Source organism: Hyla sarda, chromosome 4 (genome assembly GCF_029499605.1).
Source record: "Hyla sarda isolate aHylSar1 chromosome 4, aHylSar1.hap1, whole genome shotgun sequence".
Classification (NCBI taxonomy): Eukaryota; Metazoa; Chordata; class Amphibia; order Anura; family Hylidae; genus Hyla; species Hyla sarda.
The window spans coordinates 45,710,035-45,735,183 of NC_079192.1; the positions used below are offsets into that span (position 1 = coordinate 45,710,035).

A 25,149-nucleotide genomic window follows, 5' to 3' on the forward strand; every position below is an offset into this window, starting at 1 on the left:
TATCAGGAGAGCAGGACCAAGGACGTATCGGTACGTCCTTGGTCCTTAAGGGGTTAAAGACCTTTAATGTACTTACTTATCCCTCTACCAGTAAACCCTGTGCACATCTATATCCCAGTGATCCTCCTGGCCATAGACTAATCATTTACCATAAGCCTCTTGTATTGTCCTACACGACCCTCCAGATGGTCTCTCCATCATATCTGCTATACCCCTGCCGGCCTTATTCTAATATTCTCTATATGAAGTTTGCTGTCCCTGAGTTCGGCTAGTGCTGCAAAGAATGAAGTTTTCCAGGGTCCCGGAATTGGGGAATCTCCAGGGATTTGCTGCCTTATTAGGAGTGGCACCCTCTCGGCAGAACAGAGTGTGTGTCTAAGGGGTGGGGGTTAAATTTGATATCATACAAAAGGCCAGAAGTCTTGATAAACAGGAAAAAGTGCCAAGAAAAGACAGAAGCGAAAACTAAGCAGATATGGATGGATAATAAAGACACGAGGACTCGTTCTATCTATTTGCATTACTCAATGGCCATGTACCGATGACCAACAACAGGTCGAGTACTATGGATCAGTGGTTGTGGAAAAGGTGGACCTGTTTCGAGGAGATCATTACATATCAGGTGAACACGTAGGATCTACATCTCTAACCTTTATAGAGGAATTAAAGAGATGACTTTAACCCTTTAATTTCATAGTCATTGCTCATGGAGGACGGCAGATGATGTTGGTCTCTACGTGATAGGTAGACCTTAAAGGGGTATTCCAGCTTTATATATCTTATCTCCTATCCTAAGGATAGGGGATAAGATGTTTGATCACAGGGGTCCCGCTGCTGGGGACCCCTGCGATCTCTGTGCAGCCCCTGGCATTCTGTGTCAGGCGCTGCCTCCGAGACAGGGACGTGATGTCATGCCACTTCCCCCAGTGACCTCACGCTATGCCCCCTCCATTCATGTCTATGGAAGGGGGTGTGAGGTCAGTGGCGTAACATCACGTCACGTCCCCGTCTTGGAGGCAGAGCCCGGCACAGAATGCCGAGGGCTGCACTGAGATCGCGGGGGTCCCCAGCGGCGGGACAGCTGTGATCATACATCTTATTCCCCCATCCTTTGAATAGGGAATAAGATGTATAAAGCCTTTAACTAACTTTGCATCCCTGAATTTTTGTCTCATAACTTTTCCCTATTATGTTCTTCCCACCGATTTCTGACTCTTAATTCTCTCACGTTCTCTTCTTCTGGTCCTTTCGGTAGGAGGAGGAGGCACCATCCAGGGGAGGATGAGGGAAGCATTAGAGAACAGTGCACATGAGATAGGGAGGTAGAAGTACAGAGAGCAGACTGAGCTCCGACACATCACAGAGAGACATCAAGTTCACGAAGAGAAGACACCACAAGTGCAAGATGTCTTGACATTAAGAAGACGTTTACCAGAAAGGAACTCGACTACAGCCCAGGAGGAGATTGTATTATACTATTGTATCATTAGGCTGTGCAAAGTGAGATAATAGGACATCATGGACTGTGGGTAAACCAGAGACACACCCCGGGATTGTCACACAAGGGGCACTAAGATACCCTACACAGGGGTGAGTACCAAAAGTGTTGGGATTGGTTGACAGTGTTAGTGGTAATACATATACGAGTAGATGTATGAAGATATAGCAGAGCTGGGTTTATAATTTTTAGTAATTCATTGTGATTGTGAGTAATCCTATATACTGTATATTCTACCTCTGTACATTGTAGGGGTGGGATTTAGCTATTAACACTCATATTAACTTTGGTTTTCCTTTTGTTTTTCTCATTCCACCCTCTATCTTTCATTCCTTGCCTACCTTCTGACTCTTCTCATTGTCGCTCTGTAATGTATTATTTCCTGTGACAGTCCTTCTATTATTTATAATATTTTCTATCATCCTTAACCTATCATTCTCCTCCAATGTATCCACCACTACACCCCAACTCTTCCTTTTCCACTGTATTCTCCCCTATTCCTCCAACTTCCCCCCTGTACTCTACTCCACCATCATCTCGTCCCCCTACATCTACCCCACTTCTTCCATCCCTCTCTATGGCTATTGGGGCATTATCCAATGCCCTGGGCCTCTGGATCCTTGCACGAGCCTACTCTGTCTCCCGAAGACTGCGACGTTCAAGGGCACAGTTTCTACTTTTGGCTTCTGGACTCCTTTTGACGGACCTGGCTGGTCATCTGATAACTGGATCCTTTGTCCTGTGGCTCTATTCTAATGGAGCATTACCGATGGCTGGATGTCAGTTTCTTGGGGGCTGCATGGTATTTTTTGGACTTTCACCACTTCTGCTTGGACTTCTTATGGCATGTGAACGTTGCATTGGCCTTACAAGACCACTATGGCATTCAGCTGTGGTCACCCAAAGCAAAGCTTGGATTGGCCTTGGTTTAGCTTGGGCTTTAGCTCTTCTGGTGTCTACTCTACCGCTGCTCGGTTATGGTACATATGGACTGCAACCATCAGGGACCTGGTGTTTTCTACAGGAGCCTCCGGGATTTTGCCTGCTGTTCTCAGGACTAGGTCTTGGATCACTGACGGCCGCATTGGTTTGTAACTTGGTAGTCGGAGTTACCTTGCTTCAGGCTCGACTCCTAAGAGCCTCGGGGGAGGATCGCAGAAGGAGGCGTCGAGGTGCTCGTTCCCATGACCTGGAAATGATGGTGCAATTGTTGGCTATTACCATTGTTTCCTGCGTTTGCTGGAGCCCATTATTGGTGAGGATCTTTTTATATCCTATTACCATGTTAGATCTTTGCATTACAATTATGTATTACACTTTTTATTTTATTGTATCTCTCCATAATAATGAAAGCTGTCTTTATGAGTAACTACTAAGAAAAGACACAGATTTAGGAGAGTTCTTCACTTGGCTCAACTCCTCCTGGTGTCACTATGTCCTACCTACTGGACTACAAGTAAACCTACTGAATCATGGTATCTTTGAGTTACTACAGTGCACAGTATAAATAGTTTTTCTGCGACTGCCTCGGCGCTGCTACATCTCTGTATACAATACCACTGCCGAAATTCATTGAGCAATGTTCCAAATAGACGTGCGTCACTGCAGTACACAACAGGCTGTCCTCTCTATAAAACTGCGAGATTTAAAGGGGTCCGTAGGTTTTTATGGGCAGAGAAAGATAATAGGAGTCTGCAAGAACCTACGCAACAACATCACAGGACAAGTATGCACACAATATGGCCTTGATGGCTGATAGGTGGGTAGTGGATGCATAGAGTGTATAGAGCAAGAAACAAAATTAAAGGAGTACTCCGGGATATGAAAACTTATCCTCTGTCCTAAGGATAGGGGATAAGTTTCAGATCGAGAGGGGTACAACCGCAATCTCCTCTACAGGGCCCCCGGCTCTATGTCGAAATAGCGCATTTCGACCACCGCATGATGCGGCTGCCGACACGCCGCCTCAATACATTTCTATGGCAGAGGCAGAGACTGCACCAGCTGCCGCGTCATGTAGTGGTCGAACACGCCCCCTTGCCACTGACTGCCGGGGCCACGTACGTGAGATCGCGGGGGACCCCAGAGGTTGGACCGCCACGATCTGAAGCTTATCCCCTATCCTTTGGATAGGGGATGAGTTTTCTCATCCCAGAGTACCCCTTTAAGTACACAGTCAAGTGGATTACAGTTTACTCAAGGCTTCTATGCTGCACCCGTACAACAGACACGCCAGCACCGCCTCCGGCTTCAAATGCGTATAGACAAAACAAGGTAGTGTCTGGCGAGCAGAGTGCTTTAGAAGGCATCTTTATTGGTTAAAAGTAGCCATCGGAGTAGAAAACACTGACGCATTTCGCTCCGGACGCACTGACGCGCTTAGTCCTAGATTAACAAACAGATAAAAAGTGCACATAAAAAAAGGCTTGAAATTTAGTCACCTGACCATGACATCATCAAACATTAAAAACAGACAGAAGGAAAACACGGTTCAGATGTGGTAACATCTAATATCCGAAATGGATTACATTTAAAGTTCCAGGTGAGTATAGTAATAAATATTAATAAATAATGATAAACTCTACAAATGCATGATCCTTACAGCATACAATGAAATTGTGTTCCATAGTAATATAACAATAGTATACATATATAATCCAATTTTATTTGGGATATATCTTGGTCTCATAAGGTGCCAATAAACCCAGCAGGGAACATGAAGCTCTGCACATACCAATGATAACATGTTAAATTACATGGAAGCATATAGAGGGAGATTTATCAAAACCTGTCCAGAGGAAAAGTTGCTGAGTTGCCCATAGCAACCAATCAGATCGCTTCTTTCATTTCTCAGAGGCCTTTTCACAAAATGAAAGAAGTGATCTGATTGGTTGCTATGGGCAACTCAGCAACTTTTCCTCTGGACAGGTTTTGATAAATTTTCCCTCATATTTGTTGTTCTAGAAACATATATACTGTATGTGGAGATTTATCAAAACCTGTGCAAAGGAAAAGTTGCCCAGTTGCCCATAGCAACCAATCAGCTCGCTTCTTTCATTTTGCAGAGGCCTTTTTTTTTAAAATGAAAGATGCGATCTGATTGGTTGCTATGGGCAACTGGGAAACTTTTCCTTTGCACAGGTTTTGATAAATCTCCACATACAGTATATATGTTTCTAGAACAACAAATATATGTTTCCATGTAATTTAACATGTTATCATTGGTATGTGCAGAGCTTCATGTTCCCTGCTGGGTTTATTGGCACCTTATGAGACCAAGATATATCCCAAACTATATTTAATTATATATGGTTGCTATCGTTATATTATTATGGAACACTATTTCATTTTATGGTGTAAGGATCATGTAGAGTTTATTATTATTTATTATTATACTCACCTGGAACTTTAAATGTAATCTGTTTCGGATATTGGATGTTACCACATCCGAACCGGGTTTTCCTTCTGTCTGTTTTTAATGCTTAACCCCTTAAGGACGCAGGACGTAAATGTACGTCCTGGTGCAGTGGTACTTAACGCACCAGGATGTACATTTATGTCCTGTCAATAACCGAGGGCATCGGAGCGATGCCCGTGTCATGCGCGGCTGATCCCGGCTGCTGATCGCAGCCAGGGACCCGCCAGCAATGGCCGACGACCGCGATCTCACGGATGTCCGCCATTAACCCCTCAGATGCCGGGATCAATACAGATCCCGGCATCTGCGGCAGTACGCGATTTCAATGATCGGATCGCCCGCAGCGCTGCTGCGGGGATCCGATCATTCAGAACGCCGCACGGAGGTCCCCTCTCCTTCCTCCGTCCGGCTCCCGGCGTCTTCTGCTCTGGTCTGAGATCGAGCAGACCAGAGCAGAAGATGACCGATAATACTGATCTGTTCTATGTCCTATACATAGAACAGATCAGTATTAGCAATCATGGTATTGCTATGAATAGTCCCCTATGGGGACTATTCAAGCGTTAAAAAAATGTAAAAAAATGTAAAAGTAAAAGTAAAAAAAAAAAGTGAAAAATCCCCTCCCCCAATAAAAAAGTAAAACGTCAGTTTTTTCCTATTTTACCCCCAAAAAGTGTAAAAAATAAATTTAATAGACATATTTGGTATCGCCGCGTGCGTAAATGTCCGAACTATTAAAATAAAATGTTAATGATCCCGTACGGTGAACGGCGTGAACGTAAAAAAAAAAAAAAGTCCAAAATTGCTACTTTTTTAAATACATTTTATTAAAACAAATTATAAAAAATGTATTAAAAGTTTTTTATATGCAAATATGGTATAAAAAAAAGTACAGATCATGGCGCAAAAAATGAGCCCCCATACCGCCGCTTATACGGAAAAATAAAAAAGTTATAGGTCATCAAAATAAAGGGATTATAAATGTACTAATTTGGTTAAAAAGTTTGTGATTTTCTTTAAGCACAACAATAATATAAAAGTATATAATAATGGGTATCATTTTAATCGTATTGGCCCTCAGAATAAAGAACACATGTCATTTTTACCATAAATTGTACGGCGTGAAAACGAAACCTTCCAAAATTAGCAAAATTGCGTTTTTCGTTTTAATTTCCCCACAAAAATAGTGTTTTTTGGTTGCGCCATACATTTTATGATATAATGAGTGATGTCATTACAAAGGACAACTGGTCGCGCAAAAAACAAGCCCTCATACTAGTCTGTGGATGAAAATATAAAAGAGTTATGATTTTTAGAAGGCGAGGAGGAAAAAATGAAAACGTAAAAATTAAATTGTCTGAGTCCTTAAGGCCAAAATGGGCTGAGTCCTTAAGGGGTTAATGAGGTCACGGTCAGGTGACTAAGTTCAAGACTTTTTTAATGTGCACTTTGTATCTGTTTGTTACTCTATGACACTGTTTTCCAACCAGGGTGCCTCCAGCTGTTGCAAAACTACAACTCCCAGCATGCCCGGACAGCCTTTGGCTGTCCGGGCATGCTGGAAGTTGTAGTTTTGCAACAGCTGGAGGTACCCTGGTTGGAAAACAGTGCTCTATGACTAAGCTCTCCGGAGTGAAACACGGCAGAGTTTTTTTTACTGCACTGTACCGGTTTCGATAGATATTTTTAACTAATAAAGTAAGAAGTCTTCTAAAGCACTCTGATTGCTGTACACTTCCCTGTCTTGCATAAACAAATTAAAGGGGTACGCCAGTAAAAGTTTTTTGTTTGTTTTGTTTTTTCATATCAACTGGCTCCAGAAAGTTAAACAGATTTGTAAATGACTTCTATTAAAAAATCAGTGCTTATCAGCTGCTGAAGTTGAATTGTTCTTTTCTTTCTGACCACAGTGCTCTCTGCTGACACCTCTGTCCAAGTCAGGAACTGTCCAGAGCAGGAGAGGTTTGCTGTGGGGATTTGCTCCTACTCTGGACAGTTCCTGACACGGACAAAGGTGTCAGCAGAGAGCACTGTGGTCAGGCAGAAAAGAACCACTCAACCTCAGCAGCTGATAAGTACTGGAAGGATTAAGATTTTTTTTTATAGAAGTAATTTACAAATATGTTTAACTTTCTGGAGCCAGTAGATATGAAAAAAAATATATATATTTTTTTCATGGAATACTGTACCCCTTTAAGTAAGTAATTTGTCTGGAACCATGGAGGTACATGGGTCTGCATAGGAGCTGTATTATTGACCGTTTTGCACACACTATATAAAATTATAAAAGAAAAAAGATACTGGTGCTACCGCATAGATGTACATTCCATATTGGTGCATCATGCCGCTGCTGAGGGACCCTTGGAGACAGAGAAGGAGCCCCATCCTGGTTGGTCCCATTCCTTTTTCTATTAATAAGAAGCTGTACAGAACTCTCTCCATAGAACTGCATTGTCAACAAATTAAAAGGGTACTCCGGTGGAAAACAATTTTTTTCATATCGACTGGCTTCAGAAAGTTAAACAGATACTTATCAGCTTATCAGTACTTATCAGCTGCTGTATACTACAGAGGAAGTTGAGTTGTTATTTTCTGTTTGACCACAGTGCTCTCTGCTGACACCTCTGTCCATTTCAGGAACTGTCAAGAGCAAGGATAGGTTTGCTATGGGAATTTGCTCCTGCTCTAGACAGTTCTTGACACGACAGAGGTGTCAGCAGAGATCACTGTGGTCAGACTGAAAATAAAGTCAAAAAGAAAAGAACTTCCTCTGTAGTATACAGCAGCTTATAAGTACTGGAAGGATTGAGATTTTTTAAATAGAAGTAATTCACAAATCTGTTTAACTTTCTGCCACAAGTTGATATGAAATTTTTTTTTCCACTGGAGTACCCCTTTAATGGAGGGGGATATGGGTCATAAAAAGCAAAGAAGAAATAAACCCCAGACCTATCTGTCCTGGCGGGGCATAATCAGATGCCATATTAGGAGGCCCATTTTAATACAGTGGCCCCCCGACCTACGATGACCCCGACATATGATGAAATCGACATTAAGTGCTATCAGGCAGCGCCAAATGCTTAAGCTGCTGCCGGATAGCAGCTTAATGTTCCCCGTGTGGTGCGGTAAGTATTACTTACCCCTCCACGATGCTCCGGGGTGCCCTCCGGGTCCAGCGCTGGTCTTCCGGCGTCTTCTCGGCCCTCTCCGATGACGTCAATACGCTGCTGCGCACGCCATCCAATAGGAATGGCGTACGCAGCAGCGTAATGACGTTGCTACGCAGGCCCAGTAAGGCCTTGCGAAAGACAGAAGAGGACCGGAGAAGACAGAAGAGGACCGGAGAAGACAGAAGAGGACCGGAGAAGACAGCGGAGAGCCCAGCGGAGGCCCGGGACAGGTGAGTACAGCTTCCTATACTTTACATCGCACGGATCCCTCAACATACGATGGATTCGACAAACGATGGCTCGTTTGGAACGAAGTACCATCGTATGTTGAGGGACCACTGTATTTGCTATATACATACTGGTACTGATAGACAGACTGTCATTGTTGTCTAGACTGTGTTATATAAAAAGAAACTGGCACTGACGCATGATCAATAATATACTGTATCTACAGTACAGTGGGGATCAAAAGTTTGGGCATCCCAGGTAAAAATTTGTATTAATGTACATAAAGAAGCCAAGGAAAGATGGGAAAATCTCCAAAAGGCATCAAATTACAGATTAGACATTCTTATAATATGTCAACAAAAGTTAGATTTTATTTCCATCATTTACACTTTCAAAATAACAGGGAAAAAAAATGGCGTCTGCAAAAGTTTGGGCACCCTGCAGAATTTATAGCATGCACTGCCCCCTTTGCAAAGCTGAGACCTGCCAGTGTCATGGATTGTTCTCAATCATCATCATCTGGGAAGACCAGGTGATGTCAATCTCAAAGGGTTTAAATGCCCAGACTCATCTGACCTTGCCCCAACAATCAGCACCATGGGTTCTTCTAAGCAGTTGTCTAGAAATCTGAAACTGAAAATAGTTGACGCTAACAAAGCTGGAGAAGGCTATTAGAAGATAGCAAAACATTTTCAGATGTCAATATCCTCTGTTCGGAATGTAATTAAGAAATGGCAGTCATCAGGAACAGTGATATTTAAAGCAAGATCTGGAAGACCAAGAAAAATTTCAGACAGAACAGCTCGCAGGATTGTGAGAAAAACAATTCAAAACCCATGTTTTACTGCACAATCCCTCCAGAAAGATCCCGCAGACACTGGAGTTGTGGTACACTATTCCACTATTAAAAGATACTTGTACAAATATGGTCTTCATGGAAGGGTAATCAGAAGAAAACCTCTTCTATGTCCTCACCACAAAAATCTGCATTTGAACTTTGCAAATGAACATATAGACAAGCCTGATGCATTTTGGAAACAAGTTCTGTGGACCGATGAGGTTAAAATTGAACTTTTTGGCTGGAATGAGCAAAGGTACGTTTGGAGAAGAAGGGGAACAGGATTTAATGAAAAGAACCTCTGTCCAACTGTTAAGCATGGGGGTGGATCAATCATGCTTTGGGGTTGTATTGCAGCCAGTGGCACAGGGAACATCTCATGAGTAGAAGGAAAAATGGATTCAATAAAATTTCAGCAAATTTTGGATGCTAACTTGATGCCATCTGTGAAAAAGCTGAAGTTAAAGAGAGGATGGCTTCTACAAATGGATAATGATCCTAAACACACCTCGAAATCCACAGGGGATTACAGCAAGAGGTGTAAACTGAAGGTTTTGCCATGGCCTTCACAATCTCCTGACCTCAACATAATTGAAAATCTATGGATAGACCTTAAAAGAGCAGTGCGTGACAGACAGCCCAGAAATCTCAAAGAACTGGAAGACTTTTGTAAGGAAGAATGGGCAAAGATACATCAAACAAGAATTGAAAGACTCTTGGCTGGCTAAAAAAAAGTGTTTACAACCTTTGATACTTGCCAAAGGGGGCAGTACAAGATATTAACTCTGCAGGGTGACCAAACTTTTGCAGACGCCATTTTTTTGTTTTCTGTTATTTTGAAAGTGTAAATGATGGAAATAAAATCTAACTTTTGTTGACATATTATAAGAATGTCTAATCTGTAATTTGATGCCTTTTGGAGAATTTTCCATCTTTCCTTGGCTTCTTTATGCACATTAATACAAATTTTTACCTGGGGTGCCCAAACTTTGGATCCCCACTGTATATATGTTATATATTTACAGTATATATATATATATATATATATATATATATATATATATATATATATATATGCAAAGCAGCTCATTACACCACCTTTTCAGGTAGTGTTCCCTGGTATCAGCTTGGCTCCTGTTAAGGAATATAAAAAGCCGATCGGGATTTATGCCAAGCCATATATATATATATATAGAGAGAGAGAGAGAGAGAAAGAAAGAGAGAGAGAAAAACTAACAGTGGTACATTGGTGACATTGAAAACTTTGAAAAATAATCAATAAAGAGATTGACACTTTTGCATGGACTATGTTATATATAAAGTAACTGACAATGATACATGGATTATCAGAGAGAGAGAGAGAGAGAGAGAGAGAGAGAGAGAGAGCGAGAAAGACTGGCACTGCTGCATTGACAAGGTTATTTATAAAGACTCTGGCAGTGTTACGTTGGCTAGACTATATAGAGACTGGCACTATTGCATTGACAACATTATACATAAAGAGACTGGCAAAGTTGCAAATGTAGGATACTATACATGGAGAATGGTATAGGAGAAAGTGGCACACATGTATTAGAGACAGACACTACTGCCATTGGCGTAAAAGCCAAGGCCAAGACTGGCAGTGTTGTTAAGTAAAGTGTAACAAGCAGTGAGCCTGGCATCTTTGTGTCTGAAGAAGGATCCTTGACATTTCTAAAGTCATAAAATATATTGTACAGTACTGTCTGCTGGGTGAGGTGGTGCCAGCTTTACTACTTGTTGGCTGTTGTTATAATAATATCTTTATTGTTGTTTCTTTGCCTTTTCATTCACCCCCTGCACTATGACAGCCTCTTCACCTTCACTTTTCTGGTTTTCTTCATTCCCGGTCCTCACCCCATATATGTTCCCTTCCCTTCTGTCTCTGGACTTTGTCCATTCGGCTTTTCACATTCCTGCACAGATCACATGGTAAATGAGGTGAATAAGACTCAAGTTCAGTCATTATTCTAAGAATCCATGTTCTATGTTGACAGGAATGTGGATGAGGAAAAATCCAAAGCTATACATTTTCCTACTGAATTCTCCCCATTAACTCTTTATGTAACATTATTTCCATGCTGAGCTAACATCCCTTTTAGAGAGGAAGCACTCCGGCAATAAGTAGGTGCTGACTCCAGAGCCCAGTTAGACATCCATCAACTTGACCGACCTTCAGCCATATACTATGGTGTCTAGCATATCCAGTGATGTAGGCCTGACTTCCTAATTGTCTTCTCACCTCAAAGAACTTAAATGGGCACCGTCATTAAAACACATTTTTGCTATTGCACTTATGATAAATAAAAAATCTTTCTAATGTACTTTGTTTTAAAAAAAAAGAAGTTTTCTATGTTTTATGCGTGTTTAATAAAGCTGCCACTAGGTGTCTCCCTACTTGTCCAGAGCACATGCCCCCCCCCATCTCTTGCACAGACTTTGGACACCTGCTGGCCTGGCAGAAGTCCAAAATCCAGTAATGCAGTCTGGAGAGCTGAGGGGGGTTGGGGGGGATGAGGGGGTGCAGCCTTCGCCAATCATACCTCATCTCACGCTGAACTGCTTTGAGCTGCGTGTAACAGAGTGAGGGAGGAAGTTCTCCCCTGTATGGCTTCAGATGATGTCACGCCTGCTGGGGAACGTCCCTTCCCAGTCTGTGAATCTGAGACTGAGCAGAAAATACAGAGCAATATCAAGGTAGAAAACAAAAAAAAATTATAAAAATAATGGCCGGGGGTGGTTTATCATGATGGGGGATTATAAAATTTACCAAGATCATTACAGGTACACTGTAAAAATATACCACAAAAAAGCTTCAAAAATTGTGAAAAAGGATTCAGTTCTTAGCTAAATCTAGAATTTGGTGGACACGGGTTGACTACTTTTCCTGCCAATATACCAAACATCTTGTAGGAAAATTCTCTTTTTCCTACAGTAGATGTCATAGCTCTTGCCAATGTGGTCTTCCCTTGACTGGATTCTGAGGAACCTCAGAGTTCCTAGAGATCCCGGATAAGAGACACTTATGTAGGCATCCATCTTTTGGAGCCATACAGTGGGGATCAAAAGTTTGGGCACCCCAGGTAAACATTTGTATTAATGTGCATAAAGAAGCCAAGGAAAGATGGAAAAATCTCCAAATGGCATCAAATTACAGATTAGACATTCTTATAATATGACAACAAAAGTTAGATTTTATTTCCATCATTTACACTTTCAAAATAACAGAAAACAAAAAATAGCATCTGCAAAACTTTGGGCACCCTGCAGAATTTATAGCATGCACTGCCCCCTTTGCAAAACTGAGACCTGCCAGTGTCATGGATTGTTCTCAATCATCATCTGGGAAGACCAGGTGATGTCAATCTCAAAGGTTTTAAATGCCCAGACTCATCTGACCTTGCCCCAACAATCAGCACCATGGGTTCTTCTAAGCAGTTGCCTAGAAATCTGAAACTAAAAATAGTTGACGCTCACAAAGCTGGAGAAGGCTATAAGAAGATAGCAAAACGTTTTCAGATGTCAATATCCTCTGTTCAAAATGTAATTAAGAAATGGCAGTCATCAGGAACAGTGGATGTTAAAGCAAGATCTGGAAGACCAAGAAAAAATCAGACAGAACAGGTCGCAGGATTGTGAGAAAAACTATTCAATACCCATGTTTTACTGCACCATCCCTCCAGAAAGATCTGTTGGACACTGGAGTTGTGGTACCCTATTCCACTATAAAGAGATACTTGTACAAATATGGTCTTCATGGAAGAGTCATCAGAAGAAAACCTCTTCTACGTCCTCACCACAAAAATCAGCATTTGAACTTTGCAAATGAACATATAAACAAGTCTGATGCATTTTGGAAACAAGTTCTGTGGACCGATGCGGTTAAAATTTAATTTTTTTGGCCGGAATGAGCAAAGGTACGTTTGGAGAAGAAGGGGAACAGAATTTAATGAAAAGAACCTCTGTCCAACTGTTAAGCATGGGGGTGGATCAATCATGCTTTGGGGTTGTATTGCAGCCAGTGGCACAGGGAACATCTCACGAGTAGAGGGAAAAATGGATTCAATAAATGCTAACTTGATGCCATCTATGAAAAAGCTGAAGTTAAAGAGAGGATGGCTTCTACAAATGGATAATGATCCTAAACACACCTCGAAATCCATGGTGGATTATATCAAGAGGCGTAAACTGAAGGTTTTGCCATGGCCTTCACAATCTCCTGACATCAACATAATTGAAAATCTATGGATAGACCTTAAAAGAGCAGTGCGTGACAGACAGCCCAGAAATCTCAAAGAACTGGAAGACTTTTGTAAGGAAGAATGGGCAAAGATACCTCAAACAAGAATTGAAAGACTCTTGGCTGGCTAAAAAAAAGTGTTTACAACCTTTGATACTTGCCAAAGGGGGCAGTACAAGATATTAACTCTGCAGGGTGCCCAAACTTTTCCAGATGCCATTTTTTGTTTTTGTTATTTTGAAAGTGTAAATGATGGAAATAAAATCTAACTTTTGTTGGCATATTATAAGAATGTCTAATCTGTAATTTGATACCTTTTGGAGATTTTTCCATCTTTCCTTGGCTTCTTTATGCACATTACTGCAAATTTTTACCTGGGGGGGGGGTCCAAACTTCTGATCCCCACTGTATGTCCCATTCCATATAGTTCCAAAACACAATGGGGTTTATTTACTAAGAGTGGAATGTAGTTTTCTTTGTGGAATTTGACTCCTGAATATGCGACATAATTTGGACGCAAAACCCTAGAAAAAAGAGTCAGGATTACTTTAGTAAATAAACCCCAATGTCTCCCAAAGGAAAGTCAGGGATTCCAAATCAATGCAATCACAAAAACCCAGGCCACAAAGGCTCAGGGCACAAAAACACAATGTTTTAACACACTACCTTACAGTGAGTTAAAGGGGTACTCCGCTGCTCAGTGTTTTGAACAAAATGTTCCGAATGCTTAGAGCTAGCGCTGGGAGCTCTTGATGTCATAGCCCCGCCCCCTCAATGCAAGTCTATGGGAGGGGCGTGTCACGCCCCCTCCCATAGACTTGCATTGAGGGGGCGGGGCTATGATGTCACGAGCTCCCAGCGCTGGCTCTAAGCATTCGGAACATTTTGTTCCAAACACTGAGCAGCGGAATACCCCTTTAATGTATTTCACACTAGATGGTTTCACCATCTTTATAGTAGCAAAGGACACTGGAGTCTGCAGTACTCAAAGATATTGAATATGTAGTGGCAGCGTTTAAAGAGTACCTGCCACTGTTAAGGATGGATTAATGTGAGGCCTTAAACTGTGAGTGATTACTGCTGTGCTATTTTGCCGAGTGTTGACGTAAGCAAATTCACACCATACCAGGTTGGTATGAATTCCCTCCTTGGTACTGACTCCAGGGAGTTCTGATTTAATCCAGGAAGTACAGCTAGTTTTTACATTGTACAAAGAAGGAGGTTTAGTTATGACATCAAAATTGGCATGTTACATTTTGATTGGTTGTTTGATTATTGTCCCTATATATTAGCGTATCTAGTGTCCATTAATTTCTTTCTTGCCCAAAGTTCATTTATGCAGCCCTCTTGCTCTAATACTGGAAAATTCCAGTTCTTTGCCCTTCTTATACAATCTGCATCTTCCTCAAATGTTTTGACTTCCAACGTCTCATCTTGGACCTTCTGGCGTTATTCCAAGGTTACTTAGTCACGAGCAGATTGCAAACTCAGGAACAGGTTTAGTTTAAGTTTAGTTTAATTTAGTTTAGTTTAAGAGTAGGTAACAGATATCTTTTAATTTAGTTTAATTTAAGAGTAGGTAACAGATATCTTTTATTCAGCATTAGAAATGACATATTAATATTTAAGTATTAAAAAATATATATTGATCGGCAGTCAGAATCATTTTAACCCCTTAAGGCTCATGGACGTACGCGTATGTCTAAGCATCCTGGTAGTTAAGGACCAAAGACATACGCGTACGTTCGTGGGAATTTCGGTCCCTGCTGCGCGCCGGGCGGGGACCGGACCGGGGTGACTGCTGATATCGATCAGCAGTCACCCCGCGCAAATGCCCAGGGGGGTCATCAGACCCCCCATGTCGGCGATCGGCGCAAATCGCAAGTGAATTCACACTTGTGATTTGCGCAATTCCGGGTCATTACGGGTCTATAGTGACCCGGTGACCCGGAATATAAGGGGAATCGGGGGTGTCTAAGACACCCACAATCCCCCTGAATATCCCTGCTATTGGTGGTCTAGACGCGACCACCAATAGCAGATCGGGGGCGGGGGGTGTTAACTTTTGTTTTCCCCATTCTGCCCACCCACAATAGGTGGGGCAGAACGGGGAAACGACAGAGGAACAGCGCCGGAGTCCACTTACCGATCTGCGGAGGCTGCGGGCGACGATCGGTGTCGGAGATCGGCGGGCGGCGATGTCGTGCAGCAGGCTCCCTGGATCCGACGGAAGCCGGTAAGTTGCCTAGCAACATCTGGAGGGCTGCAGTCCGAGACCACTATATAGTGGTCTCTATACTGTAGCACTCCAGATGTTGCAAAACTACAACTCCCAGCATGCCCAGACAGCTGTTTGGGCATGCTGGGAGTTGTAGTTTTGCAACAGCTGGAGGGCTATAGTTTGAGACCACTATATGGTAGTCTCTGAACTATAGCCCTCCAGATCTTGCAAAACTACAACTCCTAGAATGCCCACACAACTGTTTGCTGTCTGGGCAAGCTGGGATTTGTAGTTTGCTGGGGTCTCTATACTGTAGCTCTCTAGATGTTGCAAAACTGCAAATCCCAGCATGCTGGGAGTTGTAGTTGTGATCCCTCCAGCTGTTGCATAACTACATGCTGGGAGTTGTAGTTTTGCAACAGCTGGAGGCACACTGGTTGGAAAATATTGAGTTAGATAACAGAACCTAACTGAAGGTTTTCAAACCAGTGTGCCTCCAGCTGTTGCAAAAGTACAACTACCAGCCTGCATTGTCTGTCAGTACATGCTGGGAGTTGTAGTTTTGAAACAGCTGGAGGTTTGCCCCCCCATGTGAACGTACAGGGCACATTAACATGGGCGGGTTTACAGTAAGTTTTCTGCTTCAAGTATGAGCTGCGGCAAACTCCTAGCAGGGAACTCACTGTAAACCTCCGCCAGTGCGAATGTACCCTAAAAACACTACACTACACTAACACATAATAAAGGGTAAAACACTACATATACACCCCCTTACACTGTCCCCCCCAATAAAATTTAAAAACGTATTGTACGGCAGAGTTTCCAAAACGGAGCCTCGAGCTGTTGCAAAACAACAACTCCCAGCATTTCTGGACAGCCACTGACTGTCTAGGCATGCTGGGAGTTTATCAAAAGCTGGAGGCACCCTGTTTGGGAATCACTGGCGTAGAATACCCCTATGTCCACCCCCTTATGCAATCCCTAATTTAGTCCTCAAATGCACATGGCGCTCTCTTACTTCGGAGCCCTGTCGTATTTCAAGGAAACAGTTTAGGGCCACATATGGGGTATTTCCGTACTCGGGAGAAATAACGCTACAAATTTTGGGGGCTTTTTCTCCTTTTACCCCTTATGAAAAGGAAAATTTGGGGTCTACACCAGCCTGTTAGTGTAAAAAAAATTTTTTTTTTACACTAACATGCTGTTGTTGCCCGTTACTTTTTATTTTCACAAGCGGTAAAAGGGAAAAAAAAATTGTAATGCAATTTCTCCTGAGTACGGAAATACCCAAGATGTGGGTGTAAAATGATCTGCGGGCGCATAACAAGGCTCAGGAGTGAGAGCGCACTATGTACATTTCAAGCCTAAATTGGTGATTTGCACAGGGGTGGCTAATATTACAGCGGTTCTGACATAAACGCAAAAAAATAAATACCGACATGTGACCCCATTTTGGAAACTGCACCCCTCACGGAATGTAACATGGGGTATAGTGAGCCTGAACACCCCACAGGTGTTTGAAAATTTTTCGTTAAATTTGGATGGGAAAATGAAAAAAAAAAAATTTTTCACTAAAATGCTGGTGTTACCCTAAATTTTTCATTTTCACAAGGGAAAATAGGAAAAAAAGCCCCCCAAAATTTGCAACCCCATTTCTTCTGAGTAAGAAAATACCCCAAATGTGGATGCAAAGTGCTCGGTGGGCGAACTACAATGCTCAGAAGAGAGGGAGCGCCATTGGGATTTTGAAGAGAAAATGTGTCCGGAATTGAAGGCCACGTGTGTTTACAAAGCCCCCATAGTGTCAGAACAATGGACCCCCCCCACACATGTGACCCCATTTTGGAAACTACACCCCTCACGTAATGTAATAAGGGGTACAGTGAGCATTTACGCCCCACAGGTGTCTGACAGATTTTTGGAACAGTGGTCCGTGAAAATGAAAAATTTAATTTTTTATTTGCTCAGCCCACTGTTCCAAAGATCTGTCAAATGCCAGTGGGGTGTAAATACTCACTGTACCCCTTATTACATTTTTTTTGAGGGGTGTAGTTTCAAAATGGGGTCACATATGGGGGGGGTCCACTGTTCTGGCACCACGGGGGCTTTGTAAACGCACATGGCCCCTGACTACCATTCCAAACAAATTCACTCTTCAAAAGCTCAATGGCGCTCCTCCTCTTCTGAGCATTGTAGTTCGACCGCAGGGCACTTGATGTCCACACATGGGGTATTTCCATACTCAGAAGAAATGGGGTTACAAATTTTGGGGGGTATATTCTGCTATTAACCCTTGCAAAAATGTGAAATTTGGGGGGAAACACACATTTTTTTTTACATATGCAAAAGTCGTGAAACCATTGTGGGGTATTAAGGCTCACTTTATTCCTTGTTACGTTCCTCAAGGGGTCTAGTTTCCAAAATGGTATGCCATGTGTTTTTTTTTTTTTTTGCTGTTCTGGCACCATAGGGGCTTCCAAAATGCGACATGCCTCCCGACCAAAATTTGTTCTCAAAAAGCCAAATATGACTCCTTCTCTTCTGAGCATTGTAGTTCACCCGTAGTGCACTTCAGGTCAACTTATGGGGTACCTCCATACTCAGAAGAGATGGGGGTTACAAATTTTGGGGGGGTATTTTCTGCTATTAACCCTTGCAAAAATGTGAAATTTGGGGGGAAACACATTTTAGTGAATTTTTTTTTTACATATGCAAAAGTCGTGAAACACCTGTGGGGTATTAAGGCTCACTTTATTCCTTGTTACGTTCCTCAAGGGGTCTAGTTTCCAAAATGGTATGCCATGTGTTTTTTTTTTTTTTTTTTGCTGTTCTGGCACCATAGGGGCTTCCTAAATGCAACATGCCCCCCAAAAACCATTTCAGAAAAACATACTCTCCAAAATCCCCTTGTCGCTCCTTCGCTTCTGAGACCTCTACTGCGCCCGCCGAACACTTTACATAGACATATGAGGTATGTGCTTACTTGAGAGAAATTGGGCTACAAATACAAGTATAAATTTTCTCCTTTTACCCCTTGTAAAAATGAATGACTGAATGTCATTTTGAATACTTTGGGGGTGCAGTTTTTATAATGGGGTCTTTTATGGGGTATTTCTAATACGAAGACCCTTCAAATCCACTTTAAAACTGAACTGGTCCCTGAAAAATAGTGAGTTTGAAAATTTTGTGAAAAATTGGAAAATTGCTGCTGAATTTTGAAGCCCTCTGATGTCTTCCAAAAGTGAAAACTTGTCAATTTTATGATGCAAACATAAAGACCTATTGGAAATGTGAATTCAAAATTTTTTTGGGAATATCCATTTTCCTTACAAGCAGAGAGCTTCAAAGTTAGAAAAATGCAAAATTTTCAATTTTTTCTTCAAATTTGGGGATTTTTCACTAAGAAAGGATGCAAGTTACCACAAAAATTTACCACCATGTTAAAGTAGAATATTTCACGAAAAAACAGTCTCGGAATCAGAATGATAACTAAAAGCATTCCAGAGTTATTAATGTTTAAACTGACAGTGGTCAGATGTTCAAAAAACGCTCTGGTCCTAAGGTGTAAAATGGCCTGGTCCTTAAGGGGTTAATCAACTTGACACCACCATCTCCATTGCTTTACATTATGCTGCTGGTATGTTGCCCTCTTCATTACCTGACGATTTTTTAGGTATACAAACTACAGAGGGTCACATTTTGGTAGTTTGCCATAAACTGGGTTCCAAAAATGTCAAAATGATGAGGTATGACCTGCACAATTTGCTGCGTTTTCATTGCTTGACAAATTTGGAAACCACTTAAAAAAAGGGGGGGGGGGGGATGTATATGCACAAATCTACTCAGACATGGACTTAAAAAGGTACTCCACTGGACAGCTTTCGGAAGAAAATGTTCCAAATGCTGTTTTCTCACTGCAGGGGTTGACCACGCCCCTCGTGACATCCCGGCCATGCCCCTTGAATGCAAGTCTATGGGAGGGGGCGTGACGTCAGGTAAAAAATTTACTAGATTCCCTTTCAAAACAGAGGTGCTATCGTGTGCCATTAAAGGGGTACTCTGCTGCTCAGCGTTTGGAACAAACTGTTCCGAACGCTGGAGCCGGCGCCGAGAGCTTGTGACAACATAGCCCCGCCCTCCTCATACCGTCACGCCCCACCCCCTCAATGCAAGTCTCTGGGGGGGGGGGGGGGCGTTTCGGCATGAGGGGGCGGGGCTATGATGTCACACAGTTTGTTCCAAACGCTGAGCAGCAGAGTACCCCTTTAACCCCTTTAATCACAGAGTTGCAAGTGATCTGACTATGCTCACCTTCTGATATTGTCCTCAGTGCACGACACCAATATCTACATAAATGTATTAAAAAATGCTGGGAGCAGCCTGCATCCGACTGGAGTTCAAAGGGTGGAGAGGACCAGATGATAAGAGGGGTTGAAACGCGTAGTCTGTTGTATAATAAAAGTTGAATATTTTTATTTTCTACACATTGGTCAGGAATCGGTTTGCTGTATGTCTTTGCCAACCATTGCCAACAGAGGGGCCCAGGGATGCACACACAGATACAAGGGGATTTAAAGGGGTACTCCGCTGCTCAGCGTTTGGAACAAACTGTTCCAAATGCTGGAGCCGGTGCCAGGAGCTCGTGATGTCATAGCCCCGCCCCTCATGACTTCACACCCCGCCCCCTCAATGCAAGTCTATGGGAGGGGGCGTGGCGGCTGTCACGCCCCCTCTCATAGACTTTGATTGAAGGGGCGGCGTGTGACATCACAAACTGTTCCAAACGCTGGAGCCAGTGCCAGGAGCTCGCTGGTGATGTCATAGCCCGCCCCCTCAATGCAAGTCTATGGGAGGGGGCGTGATGGCTGTCACACCCCTCCCATAGACTTGCATTGAGAGGGCGGAGTGTGACGTCATGAGGGGGCGGGGCTATTATGTCACGAGCTCCCGGCACCAGCGTTCGGAGCAGTTTGTTCCAAATGCTGAGCAGCGGAGTATCCCTTTAAGCGAAAGGCTAGTGACAGTGAGGAGGATATAGCCTTCACTTCATGCCACCTTTCTCTCCAACAAGGGAGGACATGGTGTGGAGAATGGTGGCAACATCTTCTAGGTATTCCCGGCCTAGGGTAAAGCAGTGTTTAGGAATAACCCAACCCTAGCTGGATATAGTCAATACTTATCTCCAAAAAATATTGACCCACTGCATGTAAGCCTATCGAGCACAGAGAACCATTAGCAAACACAGTAGTATCGGAAGTTGACTGTATTTGTGGTTATTTTTCAATATCTGCAGACATAAGTCTCTGGGGACCATGAATTGCTGATGAGGCTTGAATATAATGTACGGAAAAAGTGCATTAACTCTGTGCAGATGGTCGAAATTAGGGACAGATGGCAACTAGAAGACTGTTCATATTGGTGACGTCTGGAGACATTTTAACACTTTTTTACCATCTGTACTTGTTTTGATTCTCATTGTCTTTATCGTTTTAAGATTAGGGTTGAAGTTGAACAACATATTGTAATTTGTCATGGGTCTGACTCTTAGAACAGTTGACCTTGATCCCATGAGGATTATATGCCCATTTTTACCTATTAGAAGTAGTGTTGCTCGCGAATATTCGCAATTCGAATATTATTCGCGAATATCGCATATTCGCGAATTCGCGAATTTCGCGAATATAGCGCTATATATTCGTAATTACGAATATTCGTTTTTTTTTTCCTTCACAGTACACATCACAGTGATCATCCCTCTCTGCTTCCAGCTTGTGTGGTGTAAAGAAAGCTCTAATACTACTGTATGAGACTGGCGCGCGAAAATTTGCATATGCAAAAATTAGCATATGCGAAGTTTCGCATATGCGAATTTTCGCGTATGCTAATTTTTTATATGCTAATTTTCACATCTGTAAATTTTCGCATACGCGAATTTACGCATATGCGAAAATAAAACGAGGATATAACGAATATGCGAATATTCGCAAATATATGACGAATATTCGTCCATATATTCGCGAATATTTGCGAATTCGAATATGGCCTATGCCGCTCAACACTAATTAGAAGGACACAGACTATATATTGGATATGTTCATTGGACTATTATACATTGGACATATTGATAGGAGGGGTAAGAGGGAAGCTCTGCGTACTTGTCTACAGCTTCTGTGATTGGGGGACAATGGGGTGAGCTGACCCCATCTATACTGTCAACCTCCCTAAAACGTGTTCTTATCCTGTCACTTCTCACTTTTCCCATGTTCCTGTCCTCGAATACTATTTTTATGATATTCTTATTATTTTTTTTCCAATGCTTTACCCATTTACCAGCTAAGCTAGATAGTTACTATGTTAAATATATTACCTCCTCTAGGCCCAGATTTATCAAACTGTCTGGTTTTTCCATAGCGACCAATGACAGCTCTAAAAGCTGTAAATGTTTGCTATAGGAAAATCAATTAGTTTTCATCCTCAGACAGATTGAGAAATCTGAGCTAAAATGTCTCTAAATATGATATTCCAGGTTTCTGCAGTTACAACTGCCTTGTTCTTGAATAAATGATAGGGGTAATCTTGTTATTTTCTAATGTTCTCAGGTTGGTCAAAAAATAATAATTAAAAATCTAACTTTCCCAATTCCCTGCCGATGCTTTCTGGCCCTTCCCAGGTCCCCGCTGATCACCACTTCCTGGTCCCATCTAGACACTCACTGGCTGAGGTGAGACACTGCTGCAGACAGACTAAACTGGCATTTCCTATGTGTCAAGACAGGTCCAGAAAGTGGTGATCAGTGGGGGATTGGGCACGAGCACCCACACCACACTTTGTGCCTCAATGAAACGGATTTGGCGGGAGAAGCTCAAAACTGCCTACTGACGTATATGTGCTGGACCCCGTTAAAGGGGTAGTCCAGTGGTGAAAAACGTATCCCCTATCCTAAGGATAGGGGATAAGTTTGAGATCGCAGGGGGTCCGACCGCTGGGGCCCCCTGCGATCTCTCTGTACGGGGCCCCGGCTCTCCGCCGAGATAGCGGGTGTCGACCCCCGCACGAGGCGGCGGCCGACACGCCCCCTCAATACATCTCTATGGCAGAGCCGGAGATTGCCGAAGGCAGCGCTTTGGCTCTGCCATAGAGTTGTATTGAGGGGGCGTGAGGGCCGCCGCCTCATGCGGAGGTCGACACGCCCCCTTCCCGCGGGCTGTCGGGGCTCCGTACAGGAGATCGCGGGGGGCCCCAGCGGTCGGGCCCCCCGCGATCTGCAACTTATCCCCTATCCTTAGGATAGGGGATAAGTTGCTCACCACTGAATCACCACTGGACTACTCCTTTAAATACGTTGACCCAAACTGAGTCAACTAGTCACTCCATTCTGGTAATTTTCCAACCTTATCCAACTTTTGGCCTAAACTAAAAACTGCTGGAGACCACAATTTTCAGTCTGTGTCAGAAGTCAGATACAGTTAGAAAGTTACTCAGTTCAGGCCATTGGGTTGAATGGGTTTTGGCAAGGAGACGTCAGCACGCAGTTTTGAGCTTCTTCCACTGGATCCATGGTGTTAATGCAGAGGCATAGCTGGTAGCTTATGGGCCCCGATGCAAAATCTGCAATAGGGCCCCATATGCCAATTATTGTACTGCTCTCTTATGGGGTAGATGTGCTTTCGGGCTCCCTTAGACACCAGAACCCCGCTGCGACTGCTACCTCTGCTACCTCTATAGCTACGCCCCTGTGTGAATGCACCCTTGCCCAGAGAACTTTTTGGAAAAAATCCTTTGATTCTCCTTTTGGTAGTTGTCACCAAATCTTTGCAGATGGTATACTTATTTATACTGAGGAATGTGACAATGCAACTCAGGATAATTCACAACATGATGAAGCAAGTCAGTAGAGGTCTTCAGATCTCTATTATTCTACTTGGAAAAGCATGAATCCACTGGCAACTGAGGATCATTACTCCCCGCGCCAATGGGGACTGTCTCTACACAAGTTGACACTATCCAATCAATTCTGACAGTGATAAAACCCTATTACATGGGAAGATTATTGGCCAAACAGGGAGATATCGCCTTGTGTAATAGGGCCAGCAATTAGCCAACAAACAAGCAAAGGATTTGTTAACTGATTGGGTGATTTTGACCCATCAAAAAATCATCGGGCATCGGCTGCATATCTCTTGACTGATGGCAGCAAAGGGCCACTTGAACGTTTAATAGGCTCTATAAATGAGTGTTGACCTACTTTTGGGCTGTGTAATAGGGCCCTTAGAGTACAAAGAGACATAGTATGGAAGGGAATAGTAACACCCAGGTCTCAATGTATTCATACATTTCGAGCAAAATAATAGCGTCCAATTGCACTAAGCAGGTGGAGGGCAATACTTAGCGGTGATGCAGAAACACGACCTTAGTAGTGAGTCAGCAGGACGTGATGAGGTGCTAGGATGGGATATAGGGATAGACTTGGGATCAAATAAACCAGTAAAGCATACAGAAATATCCTGCACTCACCGCTCAGCATTAGACTCGAAGCTCCTTATCCGGATGAACCGGGGACCCGGATCCGGTTAAGGAGCTTCAAGTCTAATGAGTGCAGGATATTTCTGTATGGTTTACTGGTTTACAAAATAATAAGGAGACAACCCAATTCAGAGTTCTAAAAAAAAAAGGTCCCCAAATTGTTATTTCATGGGAAAAACAAGTCTTTAATAAAACAAACATGTTGAAAAAGCTGAATGTTCCCCTTTATAAAAGTACCAAAATGTCTTTTCATTACTAAAGCAGACAGGTATTTGGACCTTTCGAAATCTGGTATACCCTACATGGTGCTTTCTAACTTCTCTCCCCTTCCTCTTCTATGCAGGTCTCTGTTGTGATGCTACAGGCTGGAGCACCACTCCCTCGCCCGAATTGGCTGCTGTTCACGGTTCGCTTAGCTTCATGCAATCAGATTTTGGATCCTTGGGTTTACATTCTCCTAAGACGTTCTGTACTGCATCGACTCTGCAGCATCTTTGTGAGGGTTTCACGAGTGCGAGGAGGGAAACCAATTCGTTGGGATCCAAGGGACTTTCAGAGCTCAGAACACAGCCAAATCAGCCACCTATAGGTTCTAAGTATTAAGAAATGTACAGAGATCATTCAAGGAATATGGACCACTACATATATCAATGGACCTTGTGCTTGCATGGTTGATACAGAAGAATCCTAGAGTGTAGACTACGTAGGTCGCTTGTAAATATGTATATAAAATGCAGACTTTTATGAGAGTGACCCACTAACTGATGAGATGTACTATTGCCTTATTGGTGTGCATATGTATTACTGAGAAGGTCACTGTAGTAAATACACTCCCGTACACACAGAGGCTGGCAGGTAACAGCTCTGCACGATACCTTTGTACAGACGGGGCCTCCATCAATGGAACCTCAGAAATTTATACCAGAACAAAATCACAGTGACTGTTTAACCTCACTATGTTCTTTTCTAATAGTAATAAAAATGGAGGTTCA

General features: G+C 42.8%; 1 protein-coding gene across 2 annotated transcripts; it reads left to right on the top strand.

Moving 5' to 3' along the window:
* Positions 1-1,342: 1,342 nt before the first annotated feature.
* Positions 1,343-25,134, top strand: PTGER1 (prostaglandin E receptor 1). Of its 2 annotated transcripts, XM_056570741.1 has the most exons (3): positions 1,343-1,590; positions 1,890-2,753; positions 24,501-25,134. In XM_056570741.1, the coding sequence occupies exons 2-3, from the start codon at positions 1,944-1,946 to the stop codon at positions 24,744-24,746; spliced, it is 1,056 nt and encodes a 351-aa protein (XP_056426716.1). In that variant the 5' UTR covers positions 1,343-1,590; positions 1,890-1,943; the 3' UTR covers positions 24,747-25,134. The 2 variants fall into 2 exon arrangements, with proteins under 2 accessions (XP_056426716.1, XP_056426717.1); XM_056570742.1 differs by lacking the exon at positions 1,343-1,590 and having other exon boundaries at positions 1,680-2,753.
* The last annotated feature ends 15 nt before the right edge of the window (positions 25,135-25,149 follow it).

Bases quoted from the DNA above. Each gene is read 5' to 3' on its own strand.
- PTGER1 (XM_056570741.1), top strand. From the start codon at position 1,944: ATGTATCCACCACTACACCCCAACTCTTCCTTTTCCACTGTATTCTCC. The intron at 2,754-24,500 runs GTGAGGATCTTT...TCTTCTATGCAG, and splicing joins TTTGCTGGAGCCCATTATTG to GTCTCTGTTGTGATGCTACA.